General features: G+C 42.4%; 2 protein-coding genes and 1 long non-coding RNA gene across 9 annotated transcripts in view; 2 read left to right on the top strand and 1 right to left on the bottom strand.

Moving 5' to 3' along the window:
* Positions 1-216: 216 nt before the first annotated feature.
* Positions 217-16,367, top strand: cltca (clathrin, heavy chain a (Hc)). Of its 2 annotated transcripts, XM_037270485.1 has the most exons (31): positions 217-493; positions 2,831-3,038; positions 3,324-3,326; positions 5,293-5,561; positions 5,951-6,112; positions 6,205-6,318; positions 6,509-6,682; positions 7,709-7,906; positions 7,995-8,195; positions 8,274-8,426; positions 8,506-8,628; positions 8,782-8,919; positions 9,021-9,185; positions 9,281-9,461; positions 9,637-9,800; positions 10,919-11,044; positions 11,119-11,261; positions 11,440-11,674; positions 11,779-11,901; positions 11,967-12,112; positions 12,206-12,389; positions 12,459-12,651; positions 12,909-13,066; positions 13,150-13,422; positions 13,556-13,873; positions 13,964-14,095; positions 14,167-14,277; positions 14,356-14,526; positions 14,611-14,832; positions 15,033-15,108; positions 15,231-16,367. In XM_037270485.1, the coding sequence occupies exons 1-31, from the start codon at positions 452-454 to the stop codon at positions 15,365-15,367; spliced, it is 5,043 nt and encodes a 1,680-aa protein (XP_037126380.1). In that variant the 5' UTR covers positions 217-451; the 3' UTR covers positions 15,368-16,367. The 2 variants fall into 2 exon arrangements, with proteins under 2 accessions (XP_037126380.1, XP_037126381.1); XM_037270486.1 differs by lacking the exon at positions 3,324-3,326.
* A 100-nt stretch (positions 16,368-16,467) lies between these two features.
* On the bottom strand, positions 16,468-18,003 carry ptrh2 (peptidyl-tRNA hydrolase 2). Its single transcript, XM_037270617.1, has 3 exons — positions 17,878-18,003; positions 16,672-17,226; positions 16,468-16,635 (listed from the first exon to the last, which is right to left on the bottom strand). Exon 2 carries the CDS (start codon positions 17,217-17,219, stop codon positions 16,683-16,685), a length of 537 nt encoding a protein of 178 aa, XP_037126512.1. The 5' UTR covers positions 17,220-17,226; positions 17,878-18,003; the 3' UTR covers positions 16,468-16,635; positions 16,672-16,682.
* Positions 18,004-20,672: 2,669 nt separating this feature from the next.
* LOC119134137 overlaps positions 20,673-27,553 on the top strand; it is a 29,957-nt gene continuing 23,076 nt past the window's right edge. The window contains exons 1-3 of one of the 6 annotated variants that reach the window (XR_005100266.1): positions 20,673-20,782; positions 22,240-22,319; positions 27,364-27,530. This is a non-coding gene — a long non-coding RNA (uncharacterized LOC119134137). Of the gene's footprint in view, positions 20,783-21,981; positions 22,320-27,363; positions 27,531-27,553 lie in introns of those variants that run through there. The other 5 variants (XR_005100263.1, XR_005100264.1, XR_005100261.1 and 2 more) reach the window with 5 other exon arrangements.

The following is a 27,553-nucleotide window of genomic DNA, read 5'->3' as shown; positions in this document are numbered from 1 at the left end:
AGAAAAAGAAATAGTTCCCTAGATGTATCTGTGTTCTGTAACTTCCTTTTGTCCTATATTTTTGAATTCGTTGTTTTGATCGAATAACCTATTAATAATACTGCTGAAATACCAATGAAAGAGCGTACGTGACTGACAAAAATGCACTTTTTACAAAATGTTCATTTGTATTCATCCGCCAGGCTGAGCACTTCCATTTCCGGGATGTTTTCTATGCTTGCTAACCTCCACCGCCATTGCGGATCCACTGAGTCGGTATAGTGGCAGCCCGCCGTTGGTCAAGGGAAGCTCGCTAGACTCGAGCGATTCGAAACGTACCATCACAACGACAGCACTTTCATTTCTCTTTGGAACCTCTGAATTTAGGTTTCCTGGCTGTTCGGCTGGGATCTGAGAGACACCGTAGTTTGTTAGCGTTCGAGGAAAGCGGAGGAGAGGGAGAGAACCCGCCATGGCTCAGATCCTGCCAATTCGTTTTCAGGAGCACCTGCAGGTACATTGATGAATTAATCCCTTGGTTTATGTGTGGCTTTCATTCATCCTTAATCACTTTGAATTCTCTTGTGGCGTTGAGACTTTCTGATCTAAGGCAAACATTGCTAACAAGTAAAGTTAGCCTCGCAAGCTATGCTAACTAGCCAAGCTGGGTGGATGACGTTTATCTGGCTTAGCATCTAGCAATCTTGCTAACAGTTTCGTGAGCCGCCCTTGTTCGCTTTAATGTGGCCTTTGATTATTATTGTCGATTGAAATGATATGGCTGACTTAAACTGAGCATTTGCTGTACTTGACAGGGCCGACACGTAAAGCAAGTAGAGCGCTCGTATCTTGGAAAGTTGACTGTCTAAAAAAGCATGTACTGTAGCAACACAATGATTGATTTTAATGATTGTGTTAAGTCAACCTGTTTTCTTTGCTTTGAAATGTTTTTTCAACCCGAAATTGTATGACCGTTAAGGAAACGTTGTTTGAATGCCTTACAAAGTATCGGTGTAGCATTGGAACGCCTTAAAACATGCAGAGTTGTATTGGTAGAATGAGTCATGTGATGTCTTTACACTTTGTGCTCAGGGTAGGAGTAAATTATTACCCTTTGATATGACACTAATGTATTTAATGTCAAGGTTTCAAAATGTAGGGGTGAATGCAGATACTGCATTTTTGACAATTCACTTGGTCCTTAAGATAAGGAGGAAGTAAAGTAAAAACCGTTCCTAAAACTATGTTCTGTGCAGCCCCACTAGTCTAAACGTGGTATTGTGGTTAGTATTGCGTTAGTGTGATATGAATTTAGCAGCAAAATCCAGCCAATTTCATCCATTCTGCAGCTTTCTGTCAATTGAAAATGACACGAGTGGATCGCTGATCAGGTAACAATTAGGTGACACCTGTTTTCTCCGTTTGGTCAGGTGACATTCACAAGTTGAGCCGTGATTGGTCATTACCTGGGCAATGAGCACCTGTCTCACCTGTGTCAAAATGGTCACCCCATGATATGGATAAAAATGGATCCACTTAATCGGTCAACACAAATGCTTGTAAACGTGAGTGGGAGTGCAGAGAACAGCTTCAAGCAACCACACTTATTTGGAAGGCCCTGTCCAATTAATAAAATCTTAATTGATGCATGGATTATTATGCCCAACCCTAGTTGGTATGCAAACCAAGTGGGTGTCATGAAACAGTTTCTCACCCATCAGTTATAAATGTTCCCCTTTTCAGTCTTAACAAGCACGAGTTGTCATGCTAAGCTTGCATTTTCATACATCATCCATTTCTGTAGAATGGTGCCAACTTCTGTTAAGTGAACTTTAAATTGCCTGGATGTCAAATAAGGGGTTTGTCACATGATTGACATCCATGCACTGTTCTCATTGGTCGTTGGTTTAACTGTGATCTGCAATAGTAGTCTTATAAATGGCTTTTAAGTTCAACTGCATATTTTGACTCAGCAAGTGGATTTGGCAAATGTTTAAAAGAAAAAAGCCACACTGGCATTTTTCAAATGCACATTTTCCTTTTGTTGTAAGAGTTTATTGTACCGTGGCATTTGAACTTTGCTTGTAACAGACCTGCTGGTGTCCCGTGACTTGCTGGCAAGGATACAGACAGCTATGCTCAAGACTTTGACATTCTGCAGCGTTGTTTTAAGTGTGTGAGAGAGAGATTGCGTTTGGGAGAAAAAGGAAACGGAGTAGCCACAACCTTTCCCCTTTTTGAGGTTTTCAGAGGACTAGATGAATGAACAAATGTTCCTCTCCTTTGCATTTTGTGCAGTATTTTTGCTGCACGCTCTTGAGCTGCTCACATGTCACCCACCATTGTCACATGGTGTAGTGGAGGAGGCTGAACTTGGCAGGCCTGTTTCAATCTCGATGGACAATGGTCCCAAGTTTCCTGTTGTGGAATATGGCGATGAAGTGGTGCAAGGCTCAGCACATTACATAGCACATCCCCCCCGCCCCCCTGCCCTTCCTTGAACTTTTACATGTGATGATCATACACAGGATGATTTTTTTTGTGCTGAGTAAGATGGTGTTTTCCTTTGAAGGAAATGGTAAGCAGGTTCTATCCAGCACTCCAACTGACTCTGGAGGTGTCAGGAAAGATCCTCTTGACGAACCACTGTCTTAATGTTGTGGCTTCTCGCTTGGATAATTACTTTACCACACGCAAGTGCACAAACCCCCCCCAGCCATGCTATTGAACTTAACTGTTGAGAGGAAAGTCGTTTTAACAGACTGCTTTCCAAATAAATGATAACAACTGTCAGTGCTTATCGGTGGAAACGGTTGAATTTGCTTTTCTTTTCCCCCCCCCGCCTTCGTAGCTCCAAAATCTGGGAATCAACCCATCCAACATAGGCTTCAGCACCCTAACCATGGAGTCGGATAAATTCATCTGCATCCGGGAGAAAGTTGGCGAGCAGACTCAGGTGGTGATCATTGACATGGCCGATCCAAACACACCAATCCGCAGGCCTATCTCAGCAGACAGCGCCATTATGAATCCAGCAAGCAAGGTCATTGCACTCAAAGGTAAGACCTAATATTTACAATACAGTGCTACGTTATCAGATGTTATTCAGCCTTGATGTATTTCCTAGTAGTGTTTCAATATGGAAGCAAAGCTTTTTTTGTCAGCTAATTTAGCTTTCCCTTTAAATCAGTAGGTATGTTTAATGAACATTTGTCCTAGAACTGTTAGAAGTAGCATATATATATTCTTAAGATTCCTTTTTAAGCATCCATGATTGCTTTGACTTTTTTTGTGTTGTCTTTTTGTGCTCTTTGTTTTTCTTTACCGCTTTCTTGTGTTTGCAGACGGTGAGTTAAACTTACACTTTCATACTATGGAAGTCAAATCCTGTTTTGAAAGAGACTTCTGAATGATGCAATCAATTCAGTCAACCCAGCAGAAGTAAAACTGAGCAGAAAGACATGGTGAGGTTTTGGTCCAATTTCTTCCAAGGTGGACCGACCAGCACCAACCCTCCTAATTTGCCCTATTCATGTTTGGACCTTTTCGTCAGAGTTCCATCTAACTAAACAGGATTTATCTTTCATGACTTATAGCTTGCTGGCATTCCATCATATATATTTTTTTCCTTCAACATAAAAGTGATTGATTGAACCTATTTTACATATGTCGTTAGTGTTATGTTAATTTATTTCTTCTTAATTTTCATTTTAAATCCATGCTGTCTTTCCAATATGTTGCCTTTTTCCTGATTGTGTTTGATATCCTAATTTTGCATTTTTTTGACACACCCGAGAGTTGAGTCGAAGGAATACAGTCTTTATAAATTAGAGTACACTTGCAAGCAAGAAGCATAATGACAGCAATATTATAATATAAACCTTTTTTTAACACATATTCTTTAGGGTACCAACATGACCAAACCGGTTCTATAAAATGACAAATTATGGATCAGTCAGTTGGATTGTTTTAATGTCAAGAGAGCCATAATCCGCATGTAGCGCTTCACATTGCTTCAATCTGTAGTCAGTACTGGTCTTTGTATCATAAACAAGTCAAGCACTCGCCATTCGTCCACCCACTAGTTCTTGCTGTTGCATCATTAACAATTCTTTATACCTGTCATTTGACACCTTCAAACTAGGAATAGTCACAATTCTCACCCGATCCCGCGATTCACTCTATTGCCCCGCGCTTGCTCATTGAAATTTGGCTGCTGCTGCTGCAAATTGTTTGACCGTCGGGGCTTAGCGATGGCAAAGTGATTGTGACGGTTGTGCTGTTTTCACCTTGGTCTTTTGCATTCTTTCACCTGTAATGAGTTGTGATCAAAAAAGGACGTCACACTGCTTCTTAATAAAGCTTGAACTCACTGAATTTTAACACCCAACTAATTAAACACAATGCAGGTGAGTAAATTTAACATATTTTACCACGCCGCCTGGCATTTTAAGCAATTTATCGACGAAATTAAATGCTGGAAAGTGTTCCTTGAATTTTCCGGAAAGATCCTTTAATAGTTATTTTTTTTCATATTCCCCAACCCGCCTAACTGCATTGTCTGACACAATGTTGGACATAACATTTGGGTGCAAATCATTTTGTGAGCAATGCACAAACTTTGGTAAAATGATCAAATTTGGTTTGGGCTTTTAAATACACAAACGTTTCAACGGAATCATAATTCCGGTATCTGAACGCTGTTACTGTATCAAGTTATTGTTGAATGCAGTAATGCAAATAAGGGAATCATGTTCTGAGTTGCAACAGGGCAGGTGGATTCAAGGTGAACTGCCAAGGCCAAGGTACAGAAATTTAGTTACAGAAATATAGCGATTTTTCCCTGAAAAGGTCCTGCGACAAAATATTAAGCTAACGGCACCAGCAACTTTATCCAAGTGTTTTTTTTGTTTTGTTTTTTTAGCTAACGGCATCAGCAACTTTATCCAAGTGTTTTTTTTATTTTTTTTAAATGACCAATTCTAGTTATTTCAATGACCTTGGTGGGTTTTCTTTTTTCAACGGAGGCGTGCCAAAAATGATCCCCATGTGGATTTTAAATTCATCTTCCCTTAGGCAATTCACAGCAGAACGTGATTGACTTGTTCTCTTTATTTTGATCGTGTTAACATTTCATTCATACTGGATGCTATTTCTGACTGCAGCATGTATGGCCGTTGTTGCCTGATCAAAAATTCTTTTAATTTCATTGTCCTTTACTGTTGCAGTTTTGTCTTTCCTCTTTTATGAATTTGTGCCTTTAAAATCTAACTACCTTTTGGGTGTGGCTTTTTTTCCCCCTCCCATGTTTAGCTGCCAAAACCCTTCAGATTTTCAACATTGAAATGAAGAGCAAAATGAAAGCGCACACCATGACGGATGACGTCACCTTTTGGAAGTGGATTTCCCTCAATACAGTTGCACTTGTGACTGACACCGCCGTCTATCATTGGAGCATGGAGGGTGACTCGCAGCCTGTCAAAGTCTTTGACCGCCACTCCAGCCTGGCAGGCTGCCAGATTATCAACTACCGCACTGATGCCAATCAGAAGTGGCTTCTGCTCATTGGTATTTCCGCACAGGTAAATTCTCATCTCAATTTTGTTTCATTTGCAAGCATGATGTTGCAGCTCTACTACTTCCTGGTAGTTGCTACCGAACATCCATCCATTTCCTGTCCGAGCAGGCTTTGAGGTGAAGGCGTGGTACTCCCAGAACTGGTTGCCGCCCACTCATAGACGAGTGCTACCGAACAATGCGGACCAAAACCAGCAGACATTCCAACCATTTATTTCCCTTGCAATAATGACACTTGGCTAATTTGCACATCCCTGTAGTCGTCTGAACATTACTATGGTCCATTGTAGTTCAGTAGGGGCATTTTTAGAAGTATTTATTAAAGTCTGAAAGGAGACAATTGGTCCTTAATCTGTTCAGCAAATAATTTGTGGTTCTCTTCCATCCAAACTAGCAAAATCGAGTGGTGGGAGCCATGCAGTTGTATTCTGTGGATAGGAAGGTTTCTCAGCCCATTGAAGGACACGCTGCCAGCTTTGCCCAGTTCAAGATGGAGGGCAATACTGAGGAGTCTACACTTTTCTGTTTTGCTGTTAGAAGTCAGGCTGGCGGGAAGGTAAGTGGGCAGGCATTATGGAAAACGGTTGCCATGCAGTTGGCATTTCCATTGTCAATTTTTTTTTTTTTTTTTTTCCCGTACTTGTGTAGTTGCACATCATTGAAGTGGGAATCCCACCAACTGGCAACCAACCATTTCCAAAGAAAGCAGTGGATGTCTTCTTCCCTCCAGAGGCCCAGAACGACTTCCCTGTCGCCATGCAGGTGATATGTTTGTCGAATGAAATGCATGGTTTTATTATGCGTATTGATTGCAATGCTGTACGTGGATATTATTATGCACCTACATTTTGGATTGCTGTAGTATAAAACAGGGTTATCCCATTTCATATTATGGAACAAATTTGGAATTTGAGCCACAGTTTTCTCCTTACATTATTTATTTTTTTAACAGATAAGCTCCAAGCAAGATGTCGTTTTCCTCATCACTAAATATGGCTACATTCACCTGTATGACTTGGAAACGGGCACCTGCATCTATATGAACCGCATCAGTGGAGAGACCATCTTTGTCACAGCTCCCCATGAGGCCACCTCAGGTATCATTGGGGTCAACAGAAAGGGACAGGTAAGTGCACCAAGGTGCTATCATCAATAGCATTATCTTAATTGATTTGGAAAGATGTTCAACTTTAAAGTACTGATACATACTGTTGCTTTTCAAAACCGAGAAAGCCCTTCCAATTGACATGCATAAGCGTTTGCGTCTGTTCTCAATGACAGTATCTTCTCGGAGCCTCCGCGCGCATGACAGCAGTGTAAATTATGCAAGGTGTAGGGTTTCACACACAGGGAGGGAGTCGCGTGTTGTTTCAGTGTTAGTGTAAAGCTGAACCAGAAAGGAGAACTGGATCCAGGCAGCTGATGAAGAGTATTCCACTCAGCCTATGTAGCACATGAATAATTGAGGGGAGCGAGGAAAACTGATCCAAAGGCAGTGGTGGTTCTGGATGCGTGTCTGTGTGGATAGCTGTGATCCGGAAAATATTGGAGTTTCAGTTTTGGAAATAGGTTGAGAGAAATATTGGTAACCTGATGCAAAGGCATTCATCAAGTAGTAGCCAATTTGGCGTTCACCTCTCAATATAAGCAACAGAGGCTGCATTGGTGGTGAGAAGAATGAGGTCTAATCCACTATGGTAATGGGCTGGAGGTCTGACCTGCTGAGCTTGTTTGCAGAGGGGGGGGGTCCAACACAGACAGTCTTTCTCCTTGACACCCCCTCCCCCACCTCCCTTATACCACTACTTCTTTCTACTCCCCTTTCATTCAGATGCCAGACTGCTCAGAAAAAAGCGTGCGTGACACTGACCCACTCAGAAAACATTTGTATTCAGGAGCCAAAGCCCAAGGCCAGACAGAGATTTAATGTGACCCACTGTGAGATTCAGCCCAGTTTGCTTTAGAGTGTTATGAAGGTATTTGTCATATGCTTGCAAGGTTTGTTCAAAGGCCATCCGGTGCGGATCGGACTCTGTGGAAGGCAACGGAAAATGCATGTTGTCGAATTTTCCTTTAAGTTGGATAATCAAATACGCCCCTTGTATATCAAGAGATTTGACTGAAATGTTCCTTCTACGTCCATTTAAAACAGGTGCTGTCTGTCTGTGTGGAGGAAGAAAACATCATACCATACATCACCAATGTGCTGCAGAATCCAGATCTGGCTCTACGGTTGGCCGTCCGCAACAACCTCGCTGGTGCCGAAGAGCTCTTTGCCCGCAAATTCAACAACCTGTTTGCGGCTGGCAACTACTCCGAAGCTGCAAAGGTGGCTGCCAACGCACCAAAGGTATTCTCCTTGACAGGTTGCATTCATCATAATTAGAAGGAAGGATTCCATGACCAAGTTGCTGCTCTTCCTTATTTTTTCTTGTCAGGGTATTTTGCGAACCCCGGACACCATCCGCCGCTTCCAAGGCGTGCCCACTCAACCAGGACAGACTTCTCCTCTGCTGCAGTACTTTGGGATCTTGTTGGACCAGGGCCAGCTTAACAAATTTGAATCCCTGGAGCTTTGCAGGCCTGTTCTCCAGCAGGGAAGAAAGCAGCTTTTGGAAAAGTGGCTCAAGGAAGACAAGGTATTTAATGTCTGGATGAATTTATGTCCACCAAGGGAAACTCCCAAGTAATGTGCCCTTCCTACTTGTTATTTTTAGTTGGAGTGCTCTGAGGAGCTTGGGGACCTGGTGAAGGCAGTGGATCCCACCTTGGCGCTTAGTGTCTACCTTAGGGCCAATGTTCCTAACAAGGTCATTCAGTGTTTTGCGGAGACTGGCCAGTTCCCCAAGATTGTCCTTTATGCCAAAAAGGTATGTTGAGCTGGCTAATTTGTTCAATTACAAATAGCCCCACTGAAGTGACAATTAATACCCCCCCTTCTTTTTACAGGTGGGCTACACTCCAGACTGGATATTTCTTCTTAGGAACGTCATGCGGATCAACCCAGAACAAGGCCTACAGTTTGCCCAGATGCTGGTGCAGGATGAAGAGCCCCTGGCGGACATCACACAGGTTAGAATTTAATAACCATGTTCGTTTTGGAATGATTCCTTCAATTTTCTGTGTGACTAAAAGCTCTTTTTCCCAACTAGAATTCGCCAGACTTGAGGTGCAGGTAATCTGTTCTCTAACTCCAGTTGTCATCTCCCATTTGTGTTTGCTCAGATTGTGGACGTGTTCATGGAATACAATCTAATCCAGCAGTGCACCTCATTCCTGCTGGATGCCCTTAAGAACAACAGACCATCAGAGGGACCTCTGCAGACCCGCCTGCTGGAGATGAACCTCATGCATGCCCCTCAGGTAGGATGGATGGATGGATGGATGGATGGATGGATGGATGGATGGAAGAAAGGATGTACTTCCAAGTTAACCTTTTATTGCTTTTGTGTCGTTGTCTCTAGGTTGCTGATGCTATCCTGGGCAACCAAATGTTCACCAACTATGACCGAGCACACATTGCCCAACTTTGTGAGAAGGCCGGACTGCTGCAAAGGGCATTGGAGCACTACACGGACCTGTATGACATTAAGCGGGCTGTGGTGCACACGCACCTTCTCAACCCTGAGGTAGAACTACTCCAATCATCTGCTACTGTTCAATGTCATCAATTCCAAGGCAGTATGAACATGACAAAAACTGCTGTACCCTCTCCAAATTCCAGTGGCTGGTGAACTTCTTTGGCTCACTGTCTGTGGAGGACTCTTTGGAATGCCTCAGGGCCATGCTGTCAGCCAACATACGGCAGAATCTGCAGATATGCGTGCAGGTGGCCTCCAAGTACCACGAGCAACTTACCACACAGTCTCTCACAGAGCTCTTTGAATCTTTCAAGAGCTTTGAAGGTGAGATCATTTTAAATAATCTTTGTCAGTCTTCTAACATGTTTTCAAGATAATTTGGCTTGGGGGGAAAAAAAAAAGATATTGATGGCATGAGACCTTTTCCATCATTTATTGCTACTATGAAATTCATTAGAAAAATGTCACGTCGTTTCATGTAAACTGTCCTGTCTTTCAGGTCTCTTCTACTTTTTGGGCTCCATTGTCAACTTCAGCCAAGACCCCGAGGTTCACTTCAAGTACATCCAGGCTGCTTGCAAGACAGGCCAGATCAAAGAAGTGGAGCGCATCTGTCGAGAGAGCAACTGTTACGACCCTGAGCGTGTCAAGAATTTCCTGAAGGTTATTTTACACCTATTGTTTAAATATCTTTCATCACTTTGTTGTGAACTTGACATTAGAACACTCTTCAAATGGTGCAGCCACACATTTTGACAGACAATGTAACTTTACTCACCGGTATAATATAGGGTTTACTCAAAATGCAGGTGACCAGCAGTTGTGACAGTTCTTTTGCCATGGCTGTATTATATTGCCCTCTGCTGGCAGGGGCACACACACAGCAGAAGGAGACTACAAATTTGTCATGATTGATCATTTCGTTTTTATTTAGTGCAATAAGTCACCTCCTTTCAGTTATATGGTACAAGTGATTTTTAACCCTCAGTAGCTTCTGATGATGGCACTCAACCCTATTGAGTGTTTTATGTTTTTATCGGTTTGCAAATGTTAAACTAATTACCACTATAGTGGTGAATTACTTTTTCATGTGCTTTTCCTCTGTCTTTGGAATGACAGGACATGTATCAGGTAAATCTGTCTTCCCACATAGTAAAGCATCTATTCCTTTTTTTTTTAGTTATCAGCCCTGATCTCTAACTTGGGGCAAAAAATTTAAACTGGCATTTGGACCTTTTGTGTATGATCTCGTGCACCATAAATCCATCCATGCACAGCGATGCAGCAAGTACTCTCATATCTTGAGTTGCTCTTAGCTGTCTGTCCCTTATGACTGCAGTCATTGGCGTACTAGCTAGTTCCCTGCACTCCTTTTGTGAATGAAATTGTCTGGTACGTATTAGTAGACAGTGCCTAGTTTTTCAGTAGAGCCTCAAGTCTGTGCAGCATGTTATTGGATTATACAGATTGCACAATCCTGCTTTGTTAATCCTGTGTGGACGGGTGCAATGTGTCAAGCACGCACCAGTGCATCATGGTTCAGAGGACCAGCACTGGCCTCTGAAATAGGGAAGCGGCTACTACGAGGATGTTAAAGTTGCAAGCGCTGCATCACACGTGCTCCTAACTCATAAAGTTTGATGAAATCATTGAGCTGCGTTTGTCTCAATGTGCACAATTCAGTGTGGTAATAATACAAAACACTTGTTGCTTCACTGTCTTGTGTAGTTGGTTGCAGTGGCAATAAAGCACCTTCTTCTCTCTCACTTTGTCACGGGCAGGAAGCAAAATTGACCGACCAACTTCCCCTCATCATCGTTTGCGACCGTTTTGACTTTGTCCACGACTTGGTCCTGTACTTGTACCGCAACAACCTGCAGAAGTACATTGAGATCTATGTTCAGAAGGTAAGGCTAAAAATAAATTGGAGATGCTACTTGACAGGCTTGCGATGCAAACTTGAGCCTCATCTGTCTTATAGGTAAACCCAAGTCGTCTGCCTGTGGTGATTGGGGGTCTCTTGGATGTGGACTGCTCAGAAGATGTCATTAAGAGCCTGATTCTGGTAGTCAGGGGGCAGTTTTCAACTGATGAACTTGTGGCTGAGGTGGAAAAGAGGAACAGGTACAGCGGTATAGTGCTAAACAAAACTCTTCTCTCACCTCTTAATTTATTGATTGCTTCCAATTTTGTTGGAATCAGACCTTTTTCTGTTAAACACATGGGATACTGTGAAGATAGGGAACCAGACTCACATCTAACATCAAACTGTTTTTTTTTTATTGTGTGTGTGTTTTTAAAGACTGAAGCTGCTGCTGCCATGGCTGGAGTCTCGCATCCACGAGGGCTGCGAGGAGCCAGCTACCCACAATGCCCTGGCCAAGATCTACATCGACAGCAACAACAACCCAGAACGCTTCCTGAGGGAAAACCCATTCTATGATAGCCGCGTGGTGGGCAAGTACTGCGAGAAGAGAGACCCCCACCTAGCCTGTGTGGCCTACGAGAGGGGGCAGTGTGACCAGGAGTTGATCAATGTAAGGCATTTAATTAAGAGGAAGAGAATGCATATGAAATTGTATCGTCGGAATATTGGGAGGGAGACAAATTGTAATGGCATAAATTGTTTTTTTCCACACAGGTCTGCAATGAGAACTCGCTGTTCAAGAGCTTATCTCGTTACCTGGTGCGTCGCAAGGATCCTGAGCTCTGGGCCAGCGTGCTGCTGGAAACAAACCCCTACCGACGACCACTTATCGACCAGGTATTCCCGAGATGATGGTCCGTGCCTTTTCGACTGTACGTCTCTAAGCTTTTGATGTCTCTCAGGTGGTGCAGACAGCACTGTCAGAGACCCAGGACCCAGAAGAGGTGTCGGTCACAGTCAAGGCCTTCATGACTGCTGACTTGCCCAACGAGCTCATTGAGCTACTGGAGAAGATTGTGTTGGACAACTCTGTTTTCAGTGAACACAGGTATTTTTTATTGCAGCCTCTAGTGATATTTCTATTTCTGACAAATGTTCAAAAGAATTTGTGCTGAAAGTGTGTCTCGATTCTTGCCTGCAGAAATCTGCAGAATCTGCTGATCTTGACCGCGATCAAAGCTGACCGCACCCGTGTGATGGAGTACATCAACAGACTTGACAACTACGACGCTCCCGATATCGCCAACATCGCCATCAGCAACGAACTATTTGAGGAGGCCTTTGCCATCTTCAAAAAGTTTGACGTCAACACATCGGCCGTGCAGGTAAGTCGTTATTGCTTTGTGCAGGAAGCTCAAGCATTTAACTTTTTTTTTTTTTCTCTTTGTCTCTAGGTGCTGATTGAACACATTAGCAACCTGGACCGGGCCTACGAGTTTGCAGAGCGCTGCAATGAACCTGCAGTGTGGAGCCAGCTGGCCAAGGCTCAACTCCAAAAGGGTCTCGTCAAAGAGGCCATAGACTCCTACATCAAAGCCGATGACCCCTCTGCATACATGGAGGTCGTCCAGGCGGCTGATAAGAGCGGTAAGGAGAAAGGGCCACCAATTTTTGAGCAAACCTCCCAGGTCATAAAACAAGTCATAAACAGTGATGCCATCTGGTGGACAGACATTGAATAATTAAGCTGTTTTAGGGGATTAGGTTCAACAGTTTCAAAAGAATCATTACCATGTGTAGGCCAGTGGCAGGTGCAAGAGGTCATCAAAATGTACTTGACTTTGGGTTGTGATTGTCACAAGAATTGGAGGATTTGTGTTTGCTAACTGTACGGTGGGTTTTAGGCAACTGGGAGGACTTGGTGAAATTCCTCCAGATGGCCCGTAAGAAGGCCCGTGAGTCCTATGTGGAGACGGAGCTGATCTTTGCTTTGGCCAAGACCAACCGCCTAGCCGAATTGGAAGAGTTCATCAACGGACCCAACAATGCTCACATTCAGCAGGCAAGCTGTGTTCTCGGTGCCTTATGCCAATGTTGTACCTGTTCAATACGCAACCTTTTCTAAATACGTTTATGATCTCATAGGTCGGCGACCGCTGCTACGACGAGAAGATGTACGAGGCTGCCAAGTTGTTATACAACAACGTCTCCAACTTTGGTCGACTGGCCTCTACCCTCGTGCACCTGGGGGAATACCAGGCTGCCGTCGATGGCGCCCGCAAAGCCAACAGCACCCGTACTTGGAAGGAAGTCTGCTTTGCCTGCGTAGATGGACAGGAATTCCGACTGGCTCAGATGTGCGGCCTCCACATTGTGGTGCATGCCGATGAACTCGAAGAGCTCATCAATTACTACCAAGTAAGAATGATTTCTCACTGTTAAGCGCAATACAAGTTGACCAATTCTAAACAGTCATTTTGACACTTGCCATGGAGTAAAACCAGCTTTTACCACTTAGTGACCTGAAGTCATCTTCCACTTTCCCCTGCAGGACCGCGGTTACTTCGAGGAGCTGATCACCATGCTGGAGGCAGCTCTGGGCCTGGAGCGCGCACACATGGGCATGTTCACCGAGCTGGCCATCCTTTACTCCAAGTTCAAACCCCAGAAGATGAGGGAGCACCTGGAGCTGTTCTGGTCAAGAGTGAACATCCCCAAGGTCCTGAGAGCAGCGGAACAAGCACACCTGTGGGCCGAGCTGGTTTTCCTATATGACAAGTATGAGGAGTTTGACAACGCTATCATCACCATGATGAACCACCCGACAGATGCTTGGAAGGAAGGACAGTTCAAAGACATTGTCACTAAGGTAGATTTTGAATTTGTCATAAAGGAAGAAGAAGAGCATCATTTATGACGTGAATTCTGCTAACTGTCTCGCTCTCTTTTAACCCTGTAGGTGGCCAATGTGGAACTGTACTACAGAGCCACCCAGTTCTATTTGGAGTTCAAGCCCCTGTTATTGAACGATCTCCTCATAGTGCTGTCTCCAAGACTGGACCACTCTCGTGCCGTCAACTTCTTTAGCAAGGTACATTTTAGCTTCTCACCGTAAATTATAGTGGGGTGCACGCATCCATGTATTGTTTTTCCGTTCCGCAGGTGAAACAGCTGCCTCTTGTTAAGCCCTACCTGCGCTCAGTGCAGAACCACAACAACAAGTCAGTCAATGAAGCACTTAACAACCTCTTCATCACAGAAGAGGACTATCAGGTAAGCAGGCTGCTTTTGTCATTGACTTCATTTTTTGCTGGGAAAATATTCATTCATGTTATTTCAAATCCCTTTTAGGCTTTGAGGACATCCATAGACGCCTACGACAACTTTGACAACATTTCACTTGCGCAGCGTTTGGAAAACCACGAGCTGATTGAGTTCCGAAGAATTGCCGCGTATCTTTTCAAGGGCAACAACCGCTGGAAACAGAGTGTGGAGCTCTGTAAGAAGGACAGGCTTTACAAGGTGCGGTTCACTTTCTTTTTTATCTTCTTTTTTTGGGTGGGCGTGAGATTGTGATTAACATGTGCTGCCATGTGCTCCCTGCAGGATGCCATGCAGTACGCAGCAGAGTCAAAGGACACGGAGCTGGCCGAGGAGCTGCTGTCCTGGTTCCTGCAGCAGAACAAAAATGAATGTTTTGCGGCGTGCTTGTTCTCCTGCTACGACCTGCTGCGGCCTGATGTGGTGCTCGAGACCTCTTGGAGGCACAACATCATGGACTTTTCTATGCCATATTTCATTCAGGTCATGAGAGAACACCTCAGTAAGGTATGTCATTTATTTATTTTTCATGTCAGTGCATGTCATCACAGACGGAACTGTAAAAGTCATCTAATTAGAGGATTTTACTTTTCTGTGTAACCGTTTTGGATGTTTTAAATGGAAACATTTGTGTTAGCTTTTGGTGCGTTTAACAAGTTAGTGTGGTTTGTATGTGGCACTTAGCCTTTATTGTTTTACTTTGGCAGGTGGACAAGCTCGAAACCTCAGAATCACTAAGAAAAGAAGAGGAACAAGCAACCGAGACGCAACCCATCGTCTATGGTAATCCTCATTTGGACCAAATTGAAATACTTACTGGAAGAAAAATACAATTTAGGCCAGGTTTTATTGGCCCTTTTCCCCACTTGTCTTCTCCTGAAGCTTTTTTAATGTCTATTTTGCAGGCACACCACAGCTGATGCTGACAGCAGGCCCCAGCGTAGCTGTGCCCCCCCAGCAAGCATACGGCTACGGCTACCAGGCGCCCGCTGCCCCTTACGGTCAGCCCGCCGCCGCGCCAGGATTTGGCTACGGCATGTAAAAGATCCTTTTGTCCTGTTTATGTGCTGACTGGAGCTAGCATCCATCCGAGGTCCAAAAGTCCTTCAGCAGACCATTATGGTCCCTCCCTGCCCGCAACACGGAGCAAATTAGGGATCATGCAAAGAACCCCCCCATCCTTTTTTGTACTTTTCTCCCTTACAAGCTTTCATGAAGGACTATTGTTTTATTTGTTTTCAAAGATTTAATCACAACAGATTAATTTTCTCACATTCCGTATTGACTAGATTAATTTCTTCTATTTTATTTGAATGGTATGTGGTTTATGTACAATAGGGTGGGCGGGGGCCGGGGGAAGAGCTAGTTCTCTTCTCAGTTGAGAAGCTTCTGATTTGCACACAGCAGTGAGAAGAAATTAATGTAGACTCTTTTCCTATTAGTCTGTGTGAGAACAGCTCCCTGACTGCATTCAATATTGTATATTCCGTCACAAAACCCGCTAGCGCTCCCTTTCTTTTGATCGTGTGACCGCCAGTCCGGAAACACTACATTGTCGTCTCGGTCATGTCCCCGCAAAACACTCTTCAGGGCTGAATGTCAAAGGAGAGGTTGACTTTTTCTAGTCTATGCAGGACTTTGTACAACATCCAGATAAGATTCCGTTGTGCTTAAATGCCATGACGGGGGACCATTCCAACTCAGGAGGGATAATGTACCCTCCATATGCTGCAGCTCATTTCTGCGCATTTTAGTCTGGGTCACTGCGGAAATCCTCAAAACAAAATATACTCTAGTGGTTCAGAATTGTCACAGGACGTGTGGTAATTTGAAGTATATATAGATATATATATAGAGCGAAACGTTTTCATCTATACAGAAAATCATTCATTCCTTTTTGAATTTATAATCCTGCCTAAATTATCCACGATGAAATTGTGCACTTACGATACTTGATTGTGCATAATCAGGATCATAATGTATGAAGCAGCGGTTTTGTTTTCCACTAAAAAAAATAAAGGCTTCTGGTTTGTCAAAAAGTATCTTTGTCTTAAATGTAAAAATGTCATTTTGCATGGCCATCTATATTAACACATTTTAAAAACATGACCATTTAACTGCAAGTGGGTACATCAAAACCACTGAAATTTTGTTTACATTAGACCAGTGTGAGATTCAGCACTGATCCAATTTCACTTTATTAGTCAATGTCTTTACAAAAAAAAATAATGCAACTTTGTTCACTTATCTGTGCCAGTGATTTATACCAACAGGTAATGTCATTGCATTTCCTTTGTATTAAATGGTTGTTTTAATATAGAAGCTGTATACATCTGACATTCATCTGAGAGGGAGCTTTAGTAAAGCTTCAAATCGCCACTGACAGAGTCAATAAGCTCAGCAGGAGCAGGACCGATACCGAGCACCGTGCGGGAGCCAGGGGCGATTTGTGTCCTGCCTGCATCCTGTATCAGGCTGACGGGCAGCTTCATCTCCTTGGCGAGCCCCAGGAGCTGAATCAGGGTGTCCTCGTCCGGGGCCTTCACCACCACTTTAGGCTGGCCGCAGTACTCCCACATCTTAAGGAGCTCAGGGTTCCTACGCTGCACTTGCTTGTAGGCCGCCACGGCCGCGTGGGCACACTGGGCCGCCACCTTCCCTTTGCCCATCTTCAAGTCATTGCGGACCACCAGGATCATCTTGAACTCCCCTCCTTCACCCATCTCCAACGCTTTGGTCGAGCCGGACCCCTTGCCGCCAAACAGACATTTGGGGAATGGACCCAAGTGGCCACCCAGCTGCCAACCCAGGAGGAGCCCGCAACCCAGTCCTGCAGCGACACCCATGCCCAGTGGACTTTTGAGCATTTCTAATGGACGCTGGAGGATGTCCATGTTAAACCTGGGGTACAGCAAATGAATACATGCATTAGTTTCTCGAACTCCCTTCCCTGCAGGAACATTTCAATATTAGTCAGACCCTTGTGAAAAATTTCCGTTGGACACTCGTCATCATGGGAAAATGTGGAAATAGGATGTACAACAATGAAAGTTGTCTCTTAATAACAATCATTGGGGTTAAGAGTTTTGAATTGGACCTTTTAGAATGGATGAGTCGTGGCTGTGCAATTTTCAGCGAAAGGAGCAATATTTACCTAAAAATATATACTATTTTGGATCTTGCAATGTTTATAAATTAGCCAAAAAGGTTTCATTTCACATACGAATTGCCCACGTACAGAACATTTTTCAACCCTACTCACAGTTGATTCCAGTTCATCTTGTATTTCTTAATGGAATCGCACGCCTATATTATCATTGCAGAGCTCTTGTTCTAAAAAATTGTCTCAATGAGACAAACTATTCACTGGATACGGTTAATGAATTTAGATAGTCTCTTCGGTTGAATGGCGGTCAACTCAGCGAGCTAACGTTAGCTTCTGTTAGCGCTTACAAACATTTCGTCAGTAGCACATCGGTCTCTATGACAGTGACGCCGACGTTAAAGTCGCTCGTAAACATTTATTCACAGGACATTCGAAAAGTTACTCACTCAAATCTGCTCCACGTATTAACTACCAAATAGGCATGAGCCGGGTTTCTTCCTCTGTTCTTTTGAATCGTAGAAAGGTATACTAGCGCTACCTCGTGTATTGGAGGTTACACTCTTCTTCTTTTCCTAATCGTTGACAGGCAGAACAGCGCCACTTAGCGTACTGGAGGGTAATTTAACGAGAATATAATCAGAATTCTGACTTTAAAGTGAGAATTCCCACTTTCTGACTTTAAAGATACATTCAAGAAAAGCGGGTAAAATGTGTCAATCAAATTTAATGTCAAAATTCTGACATTAAAGTCGGAATTCTGACATTAAATTAGATTCAAATTTGATTGATACATTTTTACCTGCTTTTCTTGAATGTATCTTGAATTGCTTTTTGGACAAATGCATTTTTGTTAGGCAAAACCCATGGAGAACTCCCAACTCTCACAACCGCCCCAGGGCAAGTAGCCTGCTTATTTATAGAGCTTTAATTGAACTGTCTCTCTTGTGTTTCATGCCAGCCTAATATGAACCTTTTGTCTTGTTTTATGTCTTTTTGCAGCCTGACCCAGCTCCACACCCCTCCCAATGGAAAGCTTGAGGGTTTTTTTGGGCATATATCTCCTCCATTGCCACACCCCAACATTTAGAGATTTGTCCCACTGCTCCCAATGTGCCTGTGACTCCACAACACATTTATCTAAAAACGGTGTGTTATTGTGCCATGACTGATTATATAATTAATCAAGCGTTCCATGCTTATCTTCAACTATGAAAGCTTTCTGCCACGCATTAGACCTCTCAGCCTGAGGTTTATGTGCCCTGTATTAGCTTTCCTCTCTCTCTCTCGCTCTCTCTCTCTTTTTCTCAGAGAGTTACTCATCAGGTCTGAGTTGTTTTGGTAGAAAGCAGTTGCGCAATCAAGTGCTAGATTCGTGCTGTGCTGTATCACGCATGTTGACATGGATCTGTTTTCAATATACGGACAGTAATTTAACAGTGAAACTGTCTCCCGCAGTATGTTGAAGCACATTAACTAGATTTGTTGTTGATGTGTGTGTTTTGTGTGCACAAATCCGCTTGCATCAAATGAATAGCTCCTTTCTTGTTGACAGTTCAAGTGGTGGCATGTTTTAAATGCCAAGAGCTTGCTTCAAAGGCATGCCATTGCAGTAACGCATGCGATTCGAATGAGACCACTTCGCCCATTAACACTAAATAATCATTATTACAAAAGTTTTGGACATTAAAGGGACAATGAACTGACAGCTCTGTCCCGACTCACATCGAATTGTTTGAACATATTAATTTCTCCCACCAGTTTCTTTAGTGTGGGACATTGAGCACACCTCTGACCTTGTGGCGTTATTATTATTATTTTTAAATATATTTATGGCACAACCTAAGCCTGGCTTTGAATCTCAAAACATTCAGCTGCAAGGGCGGAATGGGATTGATTTACAAAAGTGATAAAGAATGAAGAGCGGTACTAAAAATCACTTGTGAATATTAAGCAAAACAAAACTAATAAATATGAATTTCCTGTAAAGTGCTATCTCTATGGAGTTGATTGTTTTGGGGGTAAAAGAACTGCAACAGAAATCTTGAATAACTAAATTATGTTAACTTGTGCTGAAAAAACTACATAATTCAAACTAAATATAAAGTTTAATCTGGAATTGCTTTGCTTAACTTGCAGCTAGTTTGTACCAATGGCAGAGCTAAAGGGGGGTCATGGGGGCACTGGCTCCCCTGAAATATGCTTGGTCCCTCAAGTGTCAGGCCAGATAAATTACTTTTGGGTCTATCCCAATTTTTCAGGCAATATTTGGTATAGTATAGTGACTGTTTATCAGCAATTTGGGAGGTTTGTTTGTGCTCTTTATTGTTTTGCAGCCTTCTTGATATGGCCACTCCCCAAAGAAAAATCGTACCTCTGCCAGAAAAAAGTGTTTGTTTTGTTTGCTTTCACAATCACATACCCAGCCGGGAAAAGAAAAAAGACTCGCATTACAGATAGACAAGGGTTGACCTTGACGGTTTTGGCGCTGTCAACTCACAAGACCTTCTGGTTCATTGTTTAGTCTTCCTCATGAAATATTTAATCCTGTGCAGAAGAGGAATCTGAGGACACGCTTATCATTTTCCTGTCATTACGCTTCATCTTGCATACTGATAGGACTTGTGTTTTCTCCATTAGAGATGCCGTTGGAGGTCAGCAGACTAAAGAAATTTCCCGGGCTGCACAGCAAGTATTTTACAACATTATGAGGCCCCCGGGAAGGTCAGCGCGTGCGCTCGGGGAGGCCTCTAAGTGTGTGACGACAAAGTGTTTATTTTGTAAACGACAAGAGGATGTGGTGAGCCACAAGCACCGCGAGCAGCGTGCTATGAGAGAGGCAACATTTTCAATCACATGGCTCCGTGTGTGCTTCTCAAGGACACGTGAGAACACAACAGGTTACTCGAGAGAATTCAAGGCATCTGTTGTCGTATAGCTTTACAATCTCTAACACATGTACAGGCTGAAGATGTGAAGGATAGTTGTGGAACTGATTAAATCTTTTGATATGTAATGTCCACATCTGCTTGGTCAAATGTTGCAGATTAATTTATACAGTATATATATATAAATAAATACTTCACATTTTAGTTTTGTATGTCACTGAGTAAAAATATGTTTTTTTTCTCAATTGGAAAAAAAAACTGCAGTATGTGTTTAAAATTAAATTGAGGTCAATTTTGACAGTCCTCAATGGCCAGTTCAAACCGGTTGAAATCAGTCAGGTTAATTATCAGACGACCGACTCGGTAAACATGGTAACACCGACTCCTGCTTGCATATCGTTTATTACTATAATGCACACCGTGAGGGGAACCACGCTATTTAAAACTCAAGTCAACTTCGTTACTGGTGAGTACTGACGTATTTGTCTTGCAAACATTTATATCTACCTGCTGTTTCAACGACTTTTACGTGCAACAGGTGTTCTGGCTTCCCGCAAGCTAATGAAGCGTTAAAAAATAATAATAAATAAATATGTATGCATATGAAATCATTAGGGATATTGCTATTAATTTAAGGGCGAATTTGATGCTTGCATAAAGATACGTCACTCTAGCATATTGATAAATGATTGTTGAAATGAAAGTTTCCACTGTGGGGCGTTATATTTCTTTGTGTGTCTTGGCATGAAGAGATTGACAATAAAGCTGACTTTGACTTTGAAAGAAAAATATGACAAGCGCACCTGAGACCAACTCCAAACTTTTTTCTTTCTCAGTTGGATGTTGCATTTTGTTTGTTCATATTTTACTGAAAGTTTGACGCTTGCACGGTGAAAAGTAGTGAGCATGCAAACATGCATGCTATTGAACACCCCAAATTAGACCTCTGTGATAATCACACTTTGATTATGAGAAAGAAAAAACAATCACCATTATTTGATTATTGAATTACTAAAAACTTGGTATTTATTCAACAGAACAGTCCTTGCAAATGAATGTTCATTTGCTTTGTCGATGAGCCATTGAGTTAATGTTTAACTTTTTACAAAGTTTGGGCTTGCCTATCTTTTACTTTTAATGGTCAAAATAAATTACTGGAGACATTAATATCAGAGAGTGAATGAAAACCCTCCGGCTGGCCTCAACTACTTTTTTTTCCTTGCCAAAACCTGTCACACTTTGAAACTTTTATGCCCCCCCCCTTCCTTCCTTGGAGATGTTGTGCAACGGCTTCTTAGCGACCACGCTCTTATTGTTGGCATGATACTTTCCAGTAGCCGGCCAGCAGAGAGAGCGAGCCTGGACGTATTGTTTTTGTTTTGCTGGGTTTCCCGGGAAGTTGATCTCCCGTCAGAGCCCATTTCCAACCCGCCGCCTCACTTCCAATAATCCCACGCGAGCATGTGATGTAAACAAAGATATAGATGACAGTGATCATATTCCAGGGAAGCAGAGCTCTTTGCTTGTGTTATTATGTCATATATATTATGACTTCATGAGTTGTGTAATCTCATCTGCCAGTAGTCAGAATAATGGAGCTGTTCTTGTGTCAGTGGGTTGAACACTCGTAGCCTACGGCCCTGTCCTTTAAATTCAAAAACAACAACAACCTCTGTCTCCTAAGGTCTCTCACTCCCTCCCTCTCTCTCTCTCTTTTTCTCCACCACTCACTTGCCCTCTCCCAGCCTTTAAAGTTCCGTTTGGTACACTTTCACTCTACCTTCTTGCACTCCTCCGTCTCTGTCCCTCCCTTTCTCTCAGTGGTACCCCCACCCCTCTTTTTCTTGTCTTCCTTGTTTTGCTCTCACTCTGATAGCGTGTCCCTGCCATGTGCTTGACTGTCCCTCTCTCTGGCCTCGGCAGTTTGCTCTCTACGCGAAGACGAGAGCTTGGCCTCGGCATCCCCCTTCCTTTTTTCGCACGACCTCACTCGGGCTCTTTCGGTAAGACAACATTTTTCTTGACTCTCCTCAACGTGTTGTGTGATGCCGTTCACTTGCCTCCGCGTGTGATGTTGCTGCTGTGACGCAGCTCTCGAAACAAGGTCATGGTGGTGCTTGCTTTTGCTGCGTGCGTGAATTTGAGAGTGGGGGGCACACGTGAGTCGGGGGCTGCACTGTTTTGACAGGCAGTTCTAGAACAATCGCACTCGCTGACCCCTCTGACTGAACGCGCACGAGGATAAAATGACTCTCGCGCCCGCCTCCCACAATTCTGCCCCCCCCCCCAACCCTGTCACTCACTCACCCTCCTTTCTGTGTGTTCCATCTCTACTTTCTCCATCTCCTGAGAGTTTCTTTTGCTCTTTATAGCAAAGGAGGTCTTGCACTGTTGATTAGATTAGTGAGCACAGACATCTGCTTGTGTTTGCTGCTCTGGCTCCATCTGTCATTAAAGCTGTCAGACTTCGCCCGCTAGACCTGAAGTGAAACCACGACGTGCTGTTTGCTCTTTTTAAATGCCCAAATAAATAATTCCCTCCCACATGCAATCTGAGTCCGAGGCTGGCTGACTTTGGAGATTTCAAAGCAGAATGTCGCCGTCTAGCGAGTGTTGTTGCTACTGCAGCTTTTGGTGTCATTGGGTTCATGATGAAACTCTGTGCTCCTTGCTGGGGCCGCCCTCATGCATTTTTTATGAATTGGATTGTTTTTAAAGCAAGATTTTTTTTTTTTTCGTTTGATCCTCCAATAGATCAGGTTTATGTGGATGTTTTCATTGCGTTTTATTGCATTTTTGCTTGAAATTGCGTCAACATTTTGGAGATATTTTTGTCTATTTAGACACAGTTACAATTGTTGTTTGGATAGATTAAATATATTGATGAACTTACATATGGGTCTGGTGTTTTAATGAGGCTATTTTCTAAAGTAAGTCAGAATCAATTATTTGAAGAATTTTGTCGATTGAGTGGAATTAAAAACAAACCCTTACACGACTTATTTGTAATTGGCTGTAACTAAGATACAGCCTCAGTTTGTGGTCTTAAGAAGAATTATTAAGAACAGGCGAGCTATGAGAAGTTGAGCAACATCCATGCCTTTCAGGCAACGTTATTGCACTCAATGTCACACTGGCTTGAAAACAGGAGTTCAGAACCTTCAGAGATCTTTTTCTATTCCATTAGAAATGCATGCACTGTGTAACAATGAATCAATAAAATAGCTTAAATATCGCCAAGTGCAATCCATGATATAAACTGAAGGCAATTAGCAGAAAAAAAATAAATGTATGTCATTTACTAATTTATTGCAGTTGGGCTTTTATTGTTTTTACAATCTACTTAATATAGTAGTGTGGTATGAAAAAAAGTTTTGATACCCACCGTATGATTTATAATGAACTGTTTATTCGGTGTGGCGTGTCCGTGCTATGTTCCTACGTGATCAGTAGAGGGTGCCAGAGAGCTTCAAATGGGTGATGAGGGTTATCCAATCACCATGGCAACTTGACCTGTCTCTCTGTGACCTGTTGACTCGTGAATCTAAAAACATTTCATGGAAAGGGAAGATAAAGGATCTCGCAAAACAATATTGTAGTGGTATGTTGTAGATACTGCTCAAATTGATAGTTGTGATATAAAAAAGTCTGCACCGCTCTGTTCTGTTCATGATTCGAACTTCCACAGCATCAATGGGATCTTATTGATCTTATTCATCGATATATCAATGAGAAGGCTACCAAATAAATCAATGAGTTTAAGGATGAGAAGAAAACCCATCCCTAACTGATGACACATCCATCACCTATTACAACCCAGATTTTTATGTTGTAAAGTGTTGACATTTCTCCAGTAGAGGGCGTTGCAAATCTTGAATTACTTAAGTGGACAGTATGGTGCCACTTGTCTTCTTCCTTGGTGCACTCAGCCCCCCCCACCCCCCTTCTATGGTCCGTGGATCCTGCTGAGACTGCGGGAGATGATTGTACATGGGCCGAACTGGTTCTTAGAAAGAGATTTTAAAAAAACCAAAAAGAAAACATGCATTCATGCGTAGCGAAAGAAAAAGCACACTTATTGGCATTACATCAAGTGTATTTTAACCTGCTGTTTCCCAGGGAGGAGGTTAGTGGGTAGTGAATGCTTAATTTACAGACCGTGAAAACGATAAAATAGAGTAAGAGCACTGCCGGGATCTTGTTTCACTTTGGGGGCCCCACAGAGCTTGAAAGCTCACTTGTTCCTGTACATCGTTATTTATGTGTTCAAGCATTTCTTTGGAAGCATCTTGGGAATAAGGACACTCTTATTATTATTATTATTTTTTACAAACCTCTACAGATATTTAAGTCTTGCTAACTCATGAGTTGCATTAGTTTGATTTTTCCACAGCTCACTCCTAAATTTAGGGTTTGATTGTTGTCAATTGCAGCTCTCAGTATTAAAAGTCGTTTTATTTGTAATTTTCTTCTGTGAAAAAAAGAAAAAAGATAAGAGGCAAAATTGCTATCATTCATGTTCATGACCTTTTTCGTCTTCATCCTGTCATAGAGCTGCCCAAATGTCTTACGCATCTGCACCAAGCTCTCATCCTTTCATTGGATTAATGGCTTTGCAAATATAACATCTCGGGCATCCCAAGCATGTCTGACTCGCCGTCCTTATTACCGCATGCACGCTCATGCACACACAGATGAGAGAAAGAAAGAGAAAGGGAGCAAAAACACAAGGCACACTTAACTGTCCGTCTTTGTTAGTCCAGAAAAATCAAGTTGAACCAGATCAGAACAGATTATCTTTTTTTTTTTTTTAAACGTCACGTATTTGAAGATTTTATCTGACTGTTGTTTCCAACTGCAATTTATGAGTTAGTACGTGTCTCTGTGTGTGTGTTTTAGTGAAACAAATTTTGAGTTTTAATAATGTTATACTTTATACAGTAATATTTTATCATATTAACAGCAACCTCTGAGAAGGAGGGGCATATGTACTGTACAACTCGGGTGGAGAAGAAAAGGTAGGGCAGGTTCATTTTCACTGGCACGCTTGTAACAAAAATAAAATCCCCCCCCAGAATGCAGCAACGCCCAAATTTTTGAAAGTTTAATTATTACACAAAAATCAAAGTTCAAGACTTGCTCAAAACGTGAAATGTTGGAAACTCCAGAAAATGGCACAAAGTGGGGAAAACCCCTGCGCTAATTAGACACGCATGGTAAACGGACACAATTTAGTGGAACAATGCAGCCTGGATTTGTCGTGAAAAATCAACGGAGAACTCAACAATTCAATCTAATCTTGACACGACAGCCTTCATGAAAGCTGTCAATATTTTGAAGCGTAAAATAATCTTTGTTTTGATTTTATCTTGTTTCCATAATGTGCACACAACAGAAACACAATACTAGCATCTTTAATATTTATATTGAACTGTGCTTAAAATATATAAATATATTACATGATATAGTGCTCACCAAAACTATTCTGGCACTCCTAGTGAAGAAAAAAAAAAATCCAATTGTATTTTTTTTTGGGTTGCAAAGCAACTTACGTTCTTATAACGTTTGAAAGGAATTTAATTTGACCTTTAAACATTTTCTTCTTTTCTACCACTAACCTAATGATCATTTGAATAATCGTGCTTTCAATTACTCCCAAAATAATCGTGATGACTGTTTTCTTCCACAATCAAGCAGCACCAAGTTTCCCCTTTTTAAGTCTGCTACGGCAGCAATGTAAAGGTCACACAAAAATACATTTCAGATTTTTTTGTAGGTGTGAGTCTCCCTTAAGTGTGAATCCAGAGACCAATGTGTGTGTCATCAAAAGGAGTTGCCTGTCTGTCCAAAGCCATTGCTCACACTCCATTGCTCTCCCCTCCCACATCTGTCAAGTCTTGTCCTGCCTCGCCTAATTTAAGTCCGGTACTTGGTTCTTTCTCCAGTCCAGTTTAGCCAGATTGCTTTGGTGCTCCGTTGCGTAATGCCAAACTGCCCCAAGTGCGTCACAAGCACCCTTTGGAGGCGCGCATGTGTGCATGAGCTTAAACAAACGGATTGCAGAGTTACACTGGCCCCCTTTGTGGCCCAGTCAACTGTTACTAACCTGTTTGATTACATCCGTCAGTCATCCAAATCCATTCAAATGGCTGTACAGTATGGAAGGGACTTGCAAAATTACAGCCTGATCACTTTCATCATCTCACTTGATTCATTGTCATTGTGCCTAATTGTACTTCAACCAAACTTTGCACAGTTTGACCTTTTTATCGTTTTTTTTAATATTAATCCCATTCTAGCAGTTAGTCAGAATGGAACCTCTTTTAAACAAAGCTAGCTAGCTTTTTAAATATATGTATGAAATAACAAGTCAAGCTAGCCACGCTGTCACAAATCATGTGTTCAAAAGAAAATCTCCTCTTTGACTTGGATAGAGAATACGTGTGAGCAGCATTGAAATAAGTCGGAAAGGTTTATCAGGTCAAGATCACAAAGCTGGCAAGTCCACAACTTGCGTAAGAAATCCATCCCACGCCTCTTTCCTGTCGCTTTCTCACGCACAACTATAATTACAAAAGGCCATCGATATGATTTGAACCGGACCTCTCAATGTATGATTCAAGTATGTCTCATCTGGTGTCGTGACTAAAGATCCTTTTTACATTATTACTGGATCCTCATTTAAAAAAAAATGGAATAAAAGTGAAGCACATTTTTAATGTGCTTAAAAAAAATCTATGAATATTCAATATTTTCGTTTTTTTATTCTCCATCATGATCATTAATTTCACCCTTGCTGTAGTTTAAGTCCAGCTATCGTCTTTGTTCGCCCCCAAACACGTACTTAGTCTGACACTAATAAACTGCATTTTTTTTCTGTTTTGTTGTTAGTTTTCACAATCTGACTCTGTGTCACTGTGAGCCGGATGGCAGGATGGTGCTTCACTGACTCAAAACTATTTCTACTAGTGGATTCACTCCTGTAATGTTTTGTTGTTGTTGTTTATTTTCTCACCCCTTTCCCTTCTTCTGTGTCTCTCCACGCAGTTTTTATTCTTGGATTCTCCCAAGCTGCTCCTGCCAAGCTACGCTGAAGTTTGAGCATGAAGGCAGAGGAAGAAATCCACCGACTAACTGTATCTGTGTGCGTGCGTGCGTGTGTGCGTGTGTGTGTGTGTGTGTGTGATATCATCAGTCTGCAAGTGTTTATGCGGGTGAGTACCTCTTGCCAGTTATA

Source organism: Syngnathus acus, chromosome 14, assembly GCF_901709675.1.
Source record: "Syngnathus acus chromosome 14, fSynAcu1.2, whole genome shotgun sequence".
Classification (NCBI taxonomy): Eukaryota; Metazoa; Chordata; class Actinopteri; order Syngnathiformes; family Syngnathidae; genus Syngnathus; species Syngnathus acus.
The sequence above is the reverse complement of the archived record's forward strand: the minus strand, read 5'-3'. Positions and strand labels throughout refer to the sequence as shown.

What these genes read in the sequence shown, in the direction of transcription:
- cltca (XM_037270485.1), top strand. Translation starts at nt 452, where the DNA reads ATGGCTCAGATCCTGCCAATTCGTTTTCAGGAGCACCTGCAG. An exon ending in TTGAGATCTATGTTCAGAAG is followed by an intron (nt 11,045 to 11,118) that starts GTAAGGCTAAAA and finishes TCTGTCTTATAG; the next exon opens with GTAAACCCAAGTCGTCTGCC. An exon ending in TCACAGAAGAGGACTATCAG is followed by an intron (nt 14,278 to 14,355) that starts GTAAGCAGGCTG and finishes AATCCCTTTTAG; the next exon opens with GCTTTGAGGACATCCATAGA.
- ptrh2 (XM_037270617.1), bottom strand. Translation starts at nt 17,219, where the DNA reads ATGGACATCCTCCAGCGTCCATTAGAAATGCTCAAAAGTCCACTGGGC.